The sequence below is a fragment of the Papaver somniferum genome, chromosome 1, assembly GCF_003573695.1.
Source record: "Papaver somniferum cultivar HN1 chromosome 1, ASM357369v1, whole genome shotgun sequence".
Lineage (NCBI taxonomy): Eukaryota > Viridiplantae > Streptophyta > Magnoliopsida > Ranunculales > Papaveraceae > Papaver > Papaver somniferum.
In genome coordinates, this window is record NC_039358.1 from 124,681,625 (window position 1) to 124,694,875 (window position 13,251).

The 13,251-nt window shown below is 37.2% G+C and overlaps 2 protein-coding genes across 2 annotated transcripts; both read right to left on the minus strand.

Annotated features, from left to right (window-relative positions):
• Positions 1 to 6,424: 6,424 nt before the first annotated feature.
• Positions 6,425 to 6,940, minus strand: LOC113350383. Its single transcript, XM_026594511.1, has 2 exons — positions 6,550 to 6,940; positions 6,425 to 6,465 (listed from the first exon to the last, which is right to left on the minus strand). The coding sequence occupies exons 1-2, from the start codon at positions 6,938 to 6,940 to the stop codon at positions 6,425 to 6,427; spliced, it is 432 nt and encodes a 143-aa protein (XP_026450296.1).
• Positions 6,941 to 7,416: 476 nt separating this feature from the next.
• LOC113350391 (protein FAR1-RELATED SEQUENCE 5-like) lies at positions 7,417 to 8,436 on the minus strand. The gene has a single exon (XM_026594523.1). It carries the CDS (start codon positions 8,434 to 8,436, stop codon positions 7,417 to 7,419), a length of 1,020 nt encoding a protein of 339 aa, XP_026450308.1.
• Positions 8,437 to 13,251: the final 4,815 nt, after the last annotated feature.

Below are 13,251 nucleotides of genomic sequence, written 5' to 3' on the forward strand. Positions count from 1 at the left end.
CATCTTCTTCCGATGATGGCGTTGTAAGGTGAAGGTGCATCTACGACGCTGAATCGAGTGTCCACTTTCATGGCCCTGCGTCTACTTGTAAGACAATGTCCCCTAGGGGCTTTGTAGCTGCGTCGTTGAATCTGTAGATAGTGTAGTAAGATGACAGCAGTTGCTCGTCGTTGAGTTCCATACGTTTGAACATGTCATAGAACAGGACGTTGACTGAGCTTCCTCCATCGATGAGAATTTTCTTGACATTGCACCCTGCTATTGGGAGTGTGAGGACTAGAGGATCATTATGGTCTTCCATGTCTTCTTCCACATCGTCTGCACCGAAAGTCATGGGCGCGTCCATCCATTGTTCGTGCCCGTTTACCTCTTTCCCATCGATCTTATAAAGCTCACAATAATCTTCGAATTGTTTTCTTAATCTCTTCCCAATCTGGGCGGTTAGGGATGGTCCTTGAATCTCTGAACATGAAATCGTGTTGAGGGTGCGGTTGCCTTCTGGTAATTGAACCTGCTTGCCTCTCATGGTTCTAACTTCGTTATCAATCTTCCGTATATATTGCTTCAGGTCTCCTGCGTCGATTAGTTTTTGAATCATTATCTTGAGATTTTTGCACTTTTTTGTTTGATGACCGTTGAAACAGTGGTATTCACAGTATTCCTTGGATTTTTATGATCTAGGAGGCTGCTTTCCCTTGGACCATGGCCAATCGAAGTTATCCCTCCCTTTGATCTCTCTCAGGATGCGCGAATAACTGATATTCAGATTGGTATAGATTTGATCTTCAAATTTTCAATCACCTCTTCGTCTATCATCCCTTCGTTCTTTCCTTTCTTCGTTGGGACGTTCTTCTGTGATTCCTCTTTTGGACCCGCTGGCTTGATCCACAGAATTTGTGCATGTGGGACGTTGAGTATGAGCTCTGGGATTTTCACGCTGAATTTCTTCTAACATTGCATGCTTTTCTATGATTATCCGGAGATCTCCTTCGGTGGTAGGGATGATTCTGTGGATCTCGACAAATAAAGGACTCATCCTGTCCATCCCCCATTTGTAGCAGTTGATACTAACCACGGGATCTACGTTGCCAATAGCTTGGAAAATCTTGTGCCATCTATTAGTATATTCTCTGATGGTCTCTTTGTATTTCATCTCCAGCGATAATAGTTTGTCCATGCCGGTATTGACAACCTTGTTGTACATGTATGTTGCTAGAAATTTTTCTGTGAGTTGTTCGTAGGAGTCGATGGAGTTTGATGGCAAGTTATCAAACCATGACAACGCGGACCCTTTTAAACTTGATGGGAAGTATCTGCACAGTATGGAGTCTTCGTTATCCCAACGGGCCATCATTAGATTATAATATCGAAGATGAGCCGCAGGATCAGTTGATCCGTCATAGCAATCGAAAGCAGGAACCGAACACTTCTGCGGTATGGAAGCCCTGGCCAAGTGTGGTGTCAGCGGGGTAGTGTTCGCTTCCTTCATCACTTGCTCTAGCCTTCCGCCTCCCTTCCTAGTCTTTAGCTCCTTGATTTCTTCCAGCATCTCAGCACGCAAAGTTTCCATTGCGATCTGGTGTTCCTCATGAATGGTAGATTTTGCTCGTGGGAAGGTGGTACCGTCGTAGTAGTCCGAGTTCTCGGGATTGTAATCAGGGTCTGATCTTTGGCTGCTCCTTGCTCCTCTTCGATTCAATGGAAGTGGGTTGTTTGCGATCACCATTCTTCTATCTTGATTAGGTGCTACAGCCTTGGAGTTGGCTTCGTTGTGTTGGTTTTAAACCTCTGCGCTATGAATGATTCTTTCCTTTAGTGTCTGGTTCTCTTGTGCTAATATCGCCACAGCATCTGCGTATGCCTTCTGGTTCTTCCTTAATTCTGTCAGCTCGGCTATCATCTGAGCGGAATGATTTGACCCTTCATTTGGTGTTCCTGCCCGGCTATGGTTTGTTCCTCATCCACGATCTGTATTACTGGTTCTGGTGGGTCTAACTGTGCACCTTGGGACCTCGACGGTTGTTGTGAGGGTTGGCCTGCTATCAGAAGCGGTTGCTTGGCTGGAAAGGGTATTCTGTTCGTTGGTTAAGGGCATCTCATAGAGGGGTTGTTGTATTCCTGACTCTTCCACGACTTCCTGATGTTCCTGTAGTTGAGCATTTGTTACTCTGGGAGCTCCAACTTTGGATCCGCCAGCTCTTGAAGCTCCTGCTTTGGCTGTCGCGGCATTTACTGCGTTTGCTGCGATGATGTTGGCATTGATGGGGGCCATGCTTTATGCATTGTCCTGCGCCCTATCCGCTGCCTTTATCTTTTCACCTCTCTGCTTACTCCTAGTTACCACTGGGGTTGTCCTTGGCATCTCTTTTGAAGGAGCTTTATCCTTCCCGACATCTTTGCTTCTCTCCATCTTTTAATATTTTCCTGAAAGAGAGAGAAAAAATCACGAAGACAATGAGCCCCACATGATATCTATTAGCGTTTTGAGTCCTCAAGGTGTATAATCTTGAAAATACTTAAGGCGTCCATCTGTGTAGATGACCGCAGATCTGTTCGAAGTTTTGATTTTCAAAGACCTAAAAACATAGAAAATGCATGAAGAATCAGATCTACTTAGATAAACGCGGATCTGTTCATAATTTTGATTTTTAAAGATCTGGCGCCAGATTGTGAACACAAAGATCTGGTATCATCTGAGTATTCACAAATAATGCGCGCAGACTCATGACAATACAATAAATAAGCTGCGGCAGAGGGGAATGGATAGGTTATGTCGAATCCTTGACTCAGAGTTCTAATACTCTTCCTCGTCTCATCAACTACAATCATTGTTCTTGGCTCATACAATAAGATAAATAGTGGACGAAATATAAAGTGTACGAACATGATATACCATAAGTATCGAATTGAACATGTAAAGTATAAATGCATGAATATAGATGAAACGATTAACTTATATGATTCATCACTCAGATCTCTGTCTACGGGATTGGGTTTTTCATTATATGTATGAGGGTTACAGAAATAGTCGAATGACTTTGAGACCAATATAAGCTTGTGTAGCAGGAGGAACTTCACTTACACTTTCTCTATCTCTCTGTCTCTCTCCTATTCTCCTCTCAATCTTTTTCGGCCCCCTCTTCACTTGGGAGAGAGGGGTATTTATAGGGAGGTTACGTGGGGTCCACTTCTGAAGCCCGTTATAACCTTATCCTCTTGTGTTTTGTGTCACTCACGCACAAGTCTTCGTGTTCTCGGCTGCATCTGCGTGTTCTGTCTGGATACGCAGTATTATCTGCGCTTCCAATACAGGCTGACTGACACGTATGTTGTTTGAGGGTATTTAATGCAGGTAGTTGAGATGTCTGTCCGCGGTAGACAGCTGTCCTCTGCCCCTGTCTTGTCTGCGTCAGTCTGACTATCCCCAGCCGTAGATCTTAGATCTTTCTGGGGATAGGATAAAGTGACTCTTGGGTTATCCTCCAGTGCTTCGCAGTGTTCTAGTGTTTCTGTCTCCTCGATCCTCTACCGTTGGATCTGGTGGGTGGTGACGCTGTCTTGACAAGGTGCGTCTCTTGGCTGTCTACGTGTGATATCATATCTTGATGCTCTCAGCCGCATGTCCTCGACGTGTGTCTTTGTGGATACGTGGCGGAAGATGAAATGTGTACCTACAATACGAAATTGGAAATATTGTCAAATCATGATTAAGGAATTTTAGAACGTGCTGTTTTCATTTTTTATTTATTGACACTAGTTAATTAAAAAAAAAATAAACAATTATAAGTTGTTTCTTAATTTTTGTTAATGTGAAAGCAAAGAGGCCGATTATACATGTATCCTTTATGTGTCAATTTTAAGTGATAATAAACATTGGAAATTTGTGATTTATGTAAAGCCACAAGTATATATTAACCAAGTCAAGTCATACTTTTATGTTAAAAGTGAGTGGTTTGAATGTTCTTCGGATGAAATTAAAAAGATGATGAAGATTCATTAATATTATTTTACAATCAATCTCATATTTCTTGAATTGTAATCAATCTCCTAATCGAATCAAATAATTAGAAATCAACAGCAATAAATAGTTTCTAAGTCAAGTTTGGTTGTCCACCAAACCCCGCTTTACTTTTCTGTCTTTTGGAAACCTCAATTTTCTCTTCCCGTAGAAAAATGGACTAAGATAAAGATACAAGTTCATGATCTGCTTGCCACTTGGAGGCCACTACTAATTTCATCATATAAAATAGAAAATATAGATTTTGTAAATTTTGCTACGTTTTACTTCCAAAATGGAAAAACTTTCCAAAACTTTTAAGATAGCAAACACGGTTAAGTTAAAGAACAAGCTTTTTTACTGCTCCCTCCAGTCCTAGTTTAGATGCAAAAATTGGATTTTGCACATAGATTAAGAAACACAAAGAGAATAGTTTTTTTCCCATAATTATCCTAAATTAGTATTTAATGTTCTCAGTTTTTAGATGTCTAGATTTTAATTAGAAAAATTCAAATTAGAAGAAATATATAGAGAAAAGTATTTAAGAATGTGTCTTGAAAATTGAAATACACAATTTTCCATGTTATGGCATGATTCCAAATTAGGGACAAATCAGGATAAAAGGTGGAAAATATGGAGTATATCAAGTATTCTAGGACAAAAAAAAATTTCCCTATTAGACGGAGGGAGTAAAAAAAAAAAGCTTTCCTACTAAAAGGCTAAGGCTTCACATCCCACAAACCACATGCATTTTTTTGATTAATTAGGCCAGCACCATGTCGAGTTCCACTATGTAAAGTTCAGGGAGATTGAACCAAAACTTCGGCACCAGCTAAAAAGAAGAAAAAAAATACCTCATTTCTCATGAGTTAGTATAGTGGTTAGTTGTGGCCCCTAGATACTACTAGCAATTACATGGTCCGGAGTTCGAATCCTTACCATGAGTATTATCAGGCCACTTGATGGTTCTCATTCTTCTGGTACATCTAGCTTAGGGCTGCAATAATCCGCTCACATCTTCCATTTTGGCCATGGGAGCAGATCCGTAAACAAACTGTTTTGAGAAAAGAAAAAGACAAACCATCACAGCCGTTGCATTGCATATATCTGAGGGTCAGTATTACGATGATGTGGCACTCCGTATTAGCTCAATTTTCTTATACGGCTAAAGCGAAGCCAAGCCGTATCTTTAATTAAGGAAAGCTTAATAATTTCCTATATCTCCATAATATTTTTCTTTTGTGAAATCTCCAGAATCTTTTTCTTCTGCGATAAAAAGCTCTTATGAAACCTGCAAATATCTGAAAGGCCATTGTATATATATTTTGATCGTAAATTGGAATCCTTATCCAATTTTCTTTAGCTTCAAATGAAAGGCATCAAAATGGATACCCAGAAATAAGACTATTTACGTCATTAATTAGGTATTATATCCATTTTTCCTGCACTTAATTTTACTCGTCTACGGGCGATGCAGCATCACATGATTGGAATCTCTAGGAGAAGCTTTGCAAAAATGCAGAGATATTTTTGAGTACCCCTATTTTAAGATGGATTACAAGTAATAAGCAAACCATGACATAGTCCAGGTTAACCTTCAATAACATGGGAAAATGGATCTTAATAGTCTGTGCGTATTCACATTTTCAGAGATATTACGTTCGTTTACTTCAAAAATCACTCAATCCAACTACAAATAAGGATTGTGAAGACCCTAACACTAAGACAACTGAGTATATCATCACTCCAAAATGAAATGCCTTAGACATAAAGATTGTTCTCAATATAAGAGAGAGTGGTCATCTGAGTACAAGTTCTGCAGCTTGAGTACAAGGCTCCAACGGATCAACCATCATCATATACCAAGGCAGAGAAACCAAATGACTCAACGACACAGTTTAGAAAATATCCATAGAATCTTTTGGATAATTGCAAAAAAAATTATGTAGCTTTCAGTGTTAAGAGTTGAAACGAAACCCATCATCTGCGGTCAAAACTAGTCATTCTGGAAGAAAAAAAACTTGTTCAATGATCTAACATATTATTTCGAAAAAGAAAACAAGTAAGAATTATACCAAATAAAGTATGATTCGGTGGCATATCTAGTACTAAAAATATGAAAAATTAAACAAGAAATAAAGTGCTTGTTCTCTTTGTCCTTGCAGTATATGATTTTTGTCTTTGGCACCTTCTCCATATCTGCAACTCGAGAGGTGGCATGTAAGTCCTTATTATTGCACCTAAACAACTCCGTAATTATGTTGCGAACTAAACATATATATGCTGACTCTTTTAGTGACATACTTGATTGAAGATCTCGGCACATGTACAAAAGTTAAACTTACACACTTAATATCATTTCCATTCATGAGAGCAGAATATTTATAAGCTTTTATCATAGAAAACACACCTACTGCACTTTTCATGCTATATACGCATCATCACACTGGCGTCTTCGCTGCTTAAACCTGCACGTAGATGAAAGTTTGCAATAACTCGACATTATTGAATAGTAAAAATAATGCATATATAAAAGACATACTACTACTTACCAGGTTCAACAATATTTAGCTGCTCGGAATCCGGTGGTTTTGGACAATTTCTTTTGTCATGGCCTTTATTCTTACAATTTGAACACTTCCTTTTCTTGACACCAGTACACTCAACAAAACTTAGCATTCTACCAGTGCTACTAGTCTTTCTTTTCTCTTTTTCTTTATCACTAGGCCTACCTTTCACCTGAGATACATGGGGCTTCCCGATGAACGGTGGGCAAGATTTTTCAGGTGCAACACCATCTGGAATTTCAGAGTTCAAAACTTGAGTGGTTTTTTCAGTTTCAGCCACCTTATTGTGATCATCAATGATTCGAGCAAAAATCTCCTCTATACCTTCAATTGCCTTTTTATATAATATATTTGATTTTGAAGCAAAACACGACATCTAAGTTGACCTGCGACAAAGATGGATAACACTATGTTTGTTTACTCCCGACTCATCTGAGTCGTCTGGATCTGAGTCATCTGGATCTGAGTGAAATCACCTGACTCATCTGGATCTGAGTGAAATCACCTGACTCATCTGGATCTGACTCAATATGTTTGTTTTGAGTCAGATCTGACTCATCTGACTCAAAAAACGTGAGTCAGTGGTTTGGTCCCGTGAGTTAGGGGTATTTTGTTACCTGACTCAAATGGGTCCGAGTCAGGGGTTATGTCTGAGTCATAGGTCGAGTCAGATCTGACTCAAAATGCAAAACAAACGGTCTGACTGCTGACTCGGCCCGAGTCAGAGGTTGACTCAGATCCAGACGCCGAGTCAGCTGCAAACAAACAAGATGTAAGTCTGAAGGCTTCTGAATTCTCATAATCATTATATGTTGATGTTTCATCTATTATCCTAAATGAGTTGGCACCTTTCTACCATCTTTTCAGAATGAAATGTGAGGGAATTGTATCCACATCTAGCTTCGTCAGGACTTTTAACACATGTTTGCAGGGTAAACCTTTGAATTCAAAGTATTGGCACTCGCAATATCCTTCATACGTACCTGGCTTTATTTTTACGGTGAAAGTTTGCGGATAACCAATCTTAGAAGTCACCGAAAAAGTGCTAAAATCATCATCTCCATCTACCTCTTCAGCCTTGAATCGTAATGCAACTAATAATTGATCGCTGAGCTTGTTAAAAATATTTCGGGTATAAATTTCAGCAGCATGATTAAGTATCAAATTGCTTTCTTCGATAAAGCGGTTGGTATGCTCCGATACAAAATCTTCCTGATTTTGTTTATCAACGATCTCTTTCAACGCCTGATCATATCGAACAACAAATTCTTTGAGATTAGTTTTTGATGAGACAAAAGCTTTAAAAAAGGAATTCACTCCCTCACTTCGACTCGTCGTATTCATACCCGCATAAAATGTATTTATATGGTAAACAGGTACCCATGATTCTCGAATCATATATAAATCGTTTAACCAAGTATTATGGGTTAAACCAAATTCTACAATCATCTTGTTCCATTTCTCTTCAAACTCTTGTATTTTGTATGTATGATGGATACAACTTTTCATATCACCTTTGAATTTTGACTTTTTAAAATATACATGAGATAATTTCTCTGCAAATTTTTTCTTTATGTGCCACAGGCAAAGACGGTGACGACTGTTCGGGAAAACCTTCTTTATCGCCGTAGTCATGGCAGCGTCTTGATCAGTTATGATCGCCGATGGATGTTGTCCTCTCATAGCTTCAATCCAAATGTGAAATAACCATATAAAAGTAGGTTCAGTCTCATCTTGCAATAACGCACAGCCAAATTGGATGGTCTGGTAATGATGATTTACCCCAGTAAATGGTGCAAATGGCATGCCATACTTATTGGTCCGGTAAGTAGTGTCAAAGAACACTACTTCCCCAAATTGTCCGTATGACATACGTGACCTCGCATCTACCCAGAAAAATTTACTGCCCTACTATGTTCATCAACTTGAACCCGATAAAAGAATTGCGGATTCTCACTTTGTTTCATATGTAAATAATCCATGACATATTGGGCATCACCAACTTCAAGATTTTTATGCATAACATTATGTAAGTGATTCCAACGGTCTCTTTTTTTAATCCAATCGTTGCACCTCCAAAGACTGATGGAACTTTTCCGACCTGAATGTTTTCCAAATTAAACACCTCTGTTATATCTTTCACCCCTTCCGGCATGCATCTATTAGACCGCATGCGCATTCTCTTCCTCGGCGATACAAATTTGTGATTGTGATCATCTGAGAATGACATCACTGTCCAGATATTGTTTTCTTCATTAAAAAGAATATGCATCTTTGCGTCACAACCACATTTTATAGTATTACAACGTCGACCTTTTTTATTTATTCCCTCTACTTTTTCCTTTATTTCCTGTTTTCCCTCTCGTGAGCATACCATATAAGCTGCAGTCACTTCTCCCACACCTACACGAGTTTTGTTTGTTGATTGAACTCGTATTGTGAAACCATTTCGATGCCCATACTCTATATAATACTCTTTTGCATCTTTAAAACTTTTGAATTCCATACCTTCGTGTGGCGTTGTAATATTGATGTTTTTTTTTGGAGTACGGCAAGTGTCATTAGCATTCTCTTTTTCTTCTGTGAATTTATTTGCATCACCTATATCAAAATCAGAATCTTGGGTTGGAAAATTAGAGAATTCATCCACTGCTCCTGGATTAGAGATAAAAAGAAGAAGTTAAAAATACATAATCACCAAAAAGAAATCAAGTACTAATATTGTTGTTCAAGAGATAAAAGAACCAATACATGTCTTCATGAAAATGATATGTGGTTACAGAAGAAAAAGAAAATCAAATAAACACAACTTAATCCTAATGAGAATAATATTGAAATACCGTTGATGTGTGATAGATCGATTCCAGGGCATACTAGAAAACAATGAATTGGAGAAAGTTAAAGATGAACTACACTGCATTTTGACGATTTTTTGTATGAAAATTGTTATGAGAATCCTTACCGATACGGTTAGGGTCTATTAAGATTTCCTTAATTAAAGATACGGCTTGGCTTGGCTTTAGCCGTATAAGAAAATTGAGCTAATATGGAGTGCCGCATCATTGTAGTACTGACCCTCAGATATATGCAAAATATTTCCTTATATCTAGATCATATCCTTATTATTCATTATAGTCAACGATTTGCTGCTTTAATATTAGAAAAAATCAACTCTGGTTTCACTTATTTAGTCGTTCTCATTCACTTATTTCTTCTTTATAATCAAATGGTAATTCTTCAATACACCTTGTAGGATTCTACAATACGATATGAATCATGAAGATTGAACACTCTAATTTGAAATGGAACATTCAACTCGATTTCATCACTTCTCCTCGAGCACCATCAATATCAACACTCAAAACTATTCCGACTATATGAAATTAGGAATTTTACATTATTATGGTCTTGTTTTTTCTCAATGTCATGAAATTTATTGATGGGTATTGTTTAAGTTCATTCACCTACCCTGCATGCGTGGTCAAATGTGTAGGATGAAAACTGACCCGCTGTATCAATGGGTAGGACATGGATAATGATTTTTGGTATCCTCCATCGACAGGTAGGATGACAATATCGCAACACTAGAAAGTATTATTTCCCGATATTAAATCTCAATTTGATAATATCCAAATATACGCTTTATAAGCCTAATTTTGAAATTGTTTCATTCATCCTGACAAATTCGGTAATTAGATTTCATCTCTTATATATATTTAACATAAATAGAGTGATCGACTATATATATATATATACACACACACACATATATGTATTCATTTTTGATAGAATGAAAATTTTATTGCTCAAGGAGGTGGGAAGTTTTGGTCTCTTGCCATAAAACTATAGAATTCAGCTGAAAAGTTGTTGGGAAAATATGGTGATGATGCTGATTCTCTTGTAAATTTAGCAACAGCATCAACCACTTTATTATCATCTCTACTCACAAAAGAAAGATTACAATAATTAAAACCTAAACTTAAATGTTTAATCTCTTTAAGAATGTTTTTGTTCTCCCACTGAATAAGAAGAGAATTCGTCATTATTGATTGAATCACCAGTTTAGCATCGGCTTCAATGTGAATCTTGGGTAGTTGCATCTCCTTTTGCCCATAGTAAAACTTCACGTATCGCCATGAATTCACCAGTTTATGGACTTAGAACTTCATCTACATAGTGTCCTTTGATGCCTTTGCATGTACCTGCATAATTTTGGAGCACAATGCCCGTCCCATGTTGATTAGTGTTATTATCAAACAGAGCATCAACATTGAATTTAAATGTATCTTGCATAGGGGGTTTCCAGCAACATATTAAATTTAATTGTATATTAGGGGTAGGCATGTCATTATTATGAAAATAAGAATTTAAATGAAAATAATTTTTTGTGCACAGATTTAAGAGAATTGAGAGATACTCCCTGAAACACATAATCACATCTATCTTTCCAAAGAACGCAAGCCCCTATCATGAGTGTGTATAGCCGCTTTAAATCATCAAAAATTATGATATTACCAGCAAACCAACTCTTTTCCCATTCCGAGACACTATTGTAACCACCTTTCTTAGCTTCAATGTTTGTATTAACATCTATCCAAAGTGCTTTTGAATGATTACATTCAAAAAGGAGATGCTCTATTGAATCTACACTATTTTCGCAGATCACACACTTAGTTTCAGATAAATCATTATAATTAAAGAGCAATTTTGGATCTAGTTGAGTGAATACCATGGATGCATTTCCAAACAAAAATCTTAATCATGTGAGATGTGTTACTTTACTACAAAGATTTTCACACTGAGGCTTGAACTGTCCTCCCATTAATTTTAATATCTATGTTACTCATAATTAGCATCTTTTAAGTACTCTTGACTGTAAATTTTCCATCTTTTGCTGGCATCCATATCATGACATCTTCTTTAAAAGTATTCATGAAAATACTGTGTATTTTGAGAGACGTATCTAGATCAAAGAGCTGATTTAGGAGACCAATGTTCCAAGTGTTTCTATTTGGAATAAGAAGCTCTTCCACCTCTTGGTAAAATATGTAGAAGTCACTCACTGGAATTGGTCGTCCAGTCAAACCAGAATCCCTTTATTAAGCCAAATCTTAGTCTTCTTGCCATTGTTGACCTCTATGAAGAAGTTTCGTTGAAGAATCTTAAGACCTTTTGTGATCCCATTCCAAGTATAAAAACAATTTTGTTCCTCTATCTTATGATGTTGAATGTTTCCATCCTTAAAATACTTGGTGTCCATAATTGCCACTATCTTATGATGCAGAATGTCTCTATCCTTAAAATACTTGTCGTCCATAATTTGAGTCCAAAGAGAATCTTTTTCAGTGCATAGTCTCCAAGACAATTTAGTAAATAATGCAAAATTAAGCATCTTTAGATCCCTAAAAGCCAATACACCCATGTCTTTAGGTTTGCAAACTTTACGCCGTCCTATAGGGTTTGAATCCATATTTAAGTTATATCCCCAAAAAAACTTTCTTTGAATAGTAATAAGCTTGATAATGAGTTGAATAGGTATTTTAAAAGTCCTCATTTAATAAATATGAACAAAATTAAGAACATGCTTGACCATAGTTGCTCTTCCTGCTTGAGAGAGAGAAATAAAAGACCATGTTGGATACCTTTTCTGAAAAATTTCTTCTAGAGCTTTGGAGGCTTCCTGTTTAGAGTGATCAAGGATGAGAGGAGAACCTAGGTAACTTTATTTAGAAGTTATTGTTTTAAATCCAAGAATATGGGTGAGTGTTTCAGCTACTTTTGGCTTGGTATATTTGCTGAAATAAGCTGAAGATTTCTCAAAATTGATTAGTTGACCAAATTGAGTAATGAAACTATATAGAAGATCTAGAAGATGATTGACTGAAGTGATACTTACTTGAGTGAAGATCAAGCAATCATCTGCAAAATGGTTGGGGATGTGCAACCACCGTAATACCTTTGATGGTGTTATTCTATTGTGCTGAGATGAATTTTCTGAAAAGGAATTTCATGCCAAGAATAAAAAAAAAGTTGAGAGAGGATCATCTTGTCTTATTCCTCTTGAAGGATGAAATTCTTCACAGGGAGATCCATTAAGCATAACAGAAAGAGAGGTAGTATTGATGCGTTGATATATAAGATCATCAAAAATCCTCACAGAAGCCAAAGTATCTGAGTACCTTTATAAGAAAGTTCCATTCAAGTTTGTCAAAATCTTTTGACATATCCAGCTTTAAAGCCATCCAACCAGTCTGGACGTTATTTTTCTTCATGGAGTGAATGATTTCTCGAGTAATCATAGTATTTTCACTGAAAAGTCTTCCAGAAACATAAGCTGCTTGAAAGGGAGATATGATTTTCTCCATAAGTAGCTTCATCCTGTTAACAAGAACTTTAGATAGAATCTTAATGAAGCATTGCAAAGCCTAACTAGTCTATAATCAGCTGCGCAAATAGGTTTATTCTTCTTAGGAATAAGAGAAATATAGTTTTATTGATCTGTTTTAGAATATGCTTAGATTCAAAAAACCTTGTCACCATCATGCATACATCTTCACCCACTATATTACGCTGAATTTTATAGAAGCATGCTTGGAAACCTTAAGAGGATGGAGCACTCCGGTTTTCAATGCTCTTAAGAGTGTCAAAGATTTCTTGATAAGAAGGAGTTCTTTTCAGAAGAATGTT

What these genes read in the sequence shown, in the direction of transcription:
- LOC113350383 (XM_026594511.1), bottom strand. Translation starts at nt 6,940, where the DNA reads ATGTCGTGTTTTGCTTCAAAATCAAATATATTATATAAAAAGGCAATT. An exon ending in GCTAAATATTGTTGAACCTG is followed by an intron (nt 6,466 to 6,549) that starts GTAAGTAGTAGT and finishes ATCTACGTGCAG; the next exon opens with GTTTAAGCAGCGAAGACGCC.
- LOC113350391 (XM_026594523.1), bottom strand. Translation starts at nt 8,436, where the DNA reads ATGTCATACGGACAATTTGGGGAAGTAGTGTTCTTTGACACTACTTAC.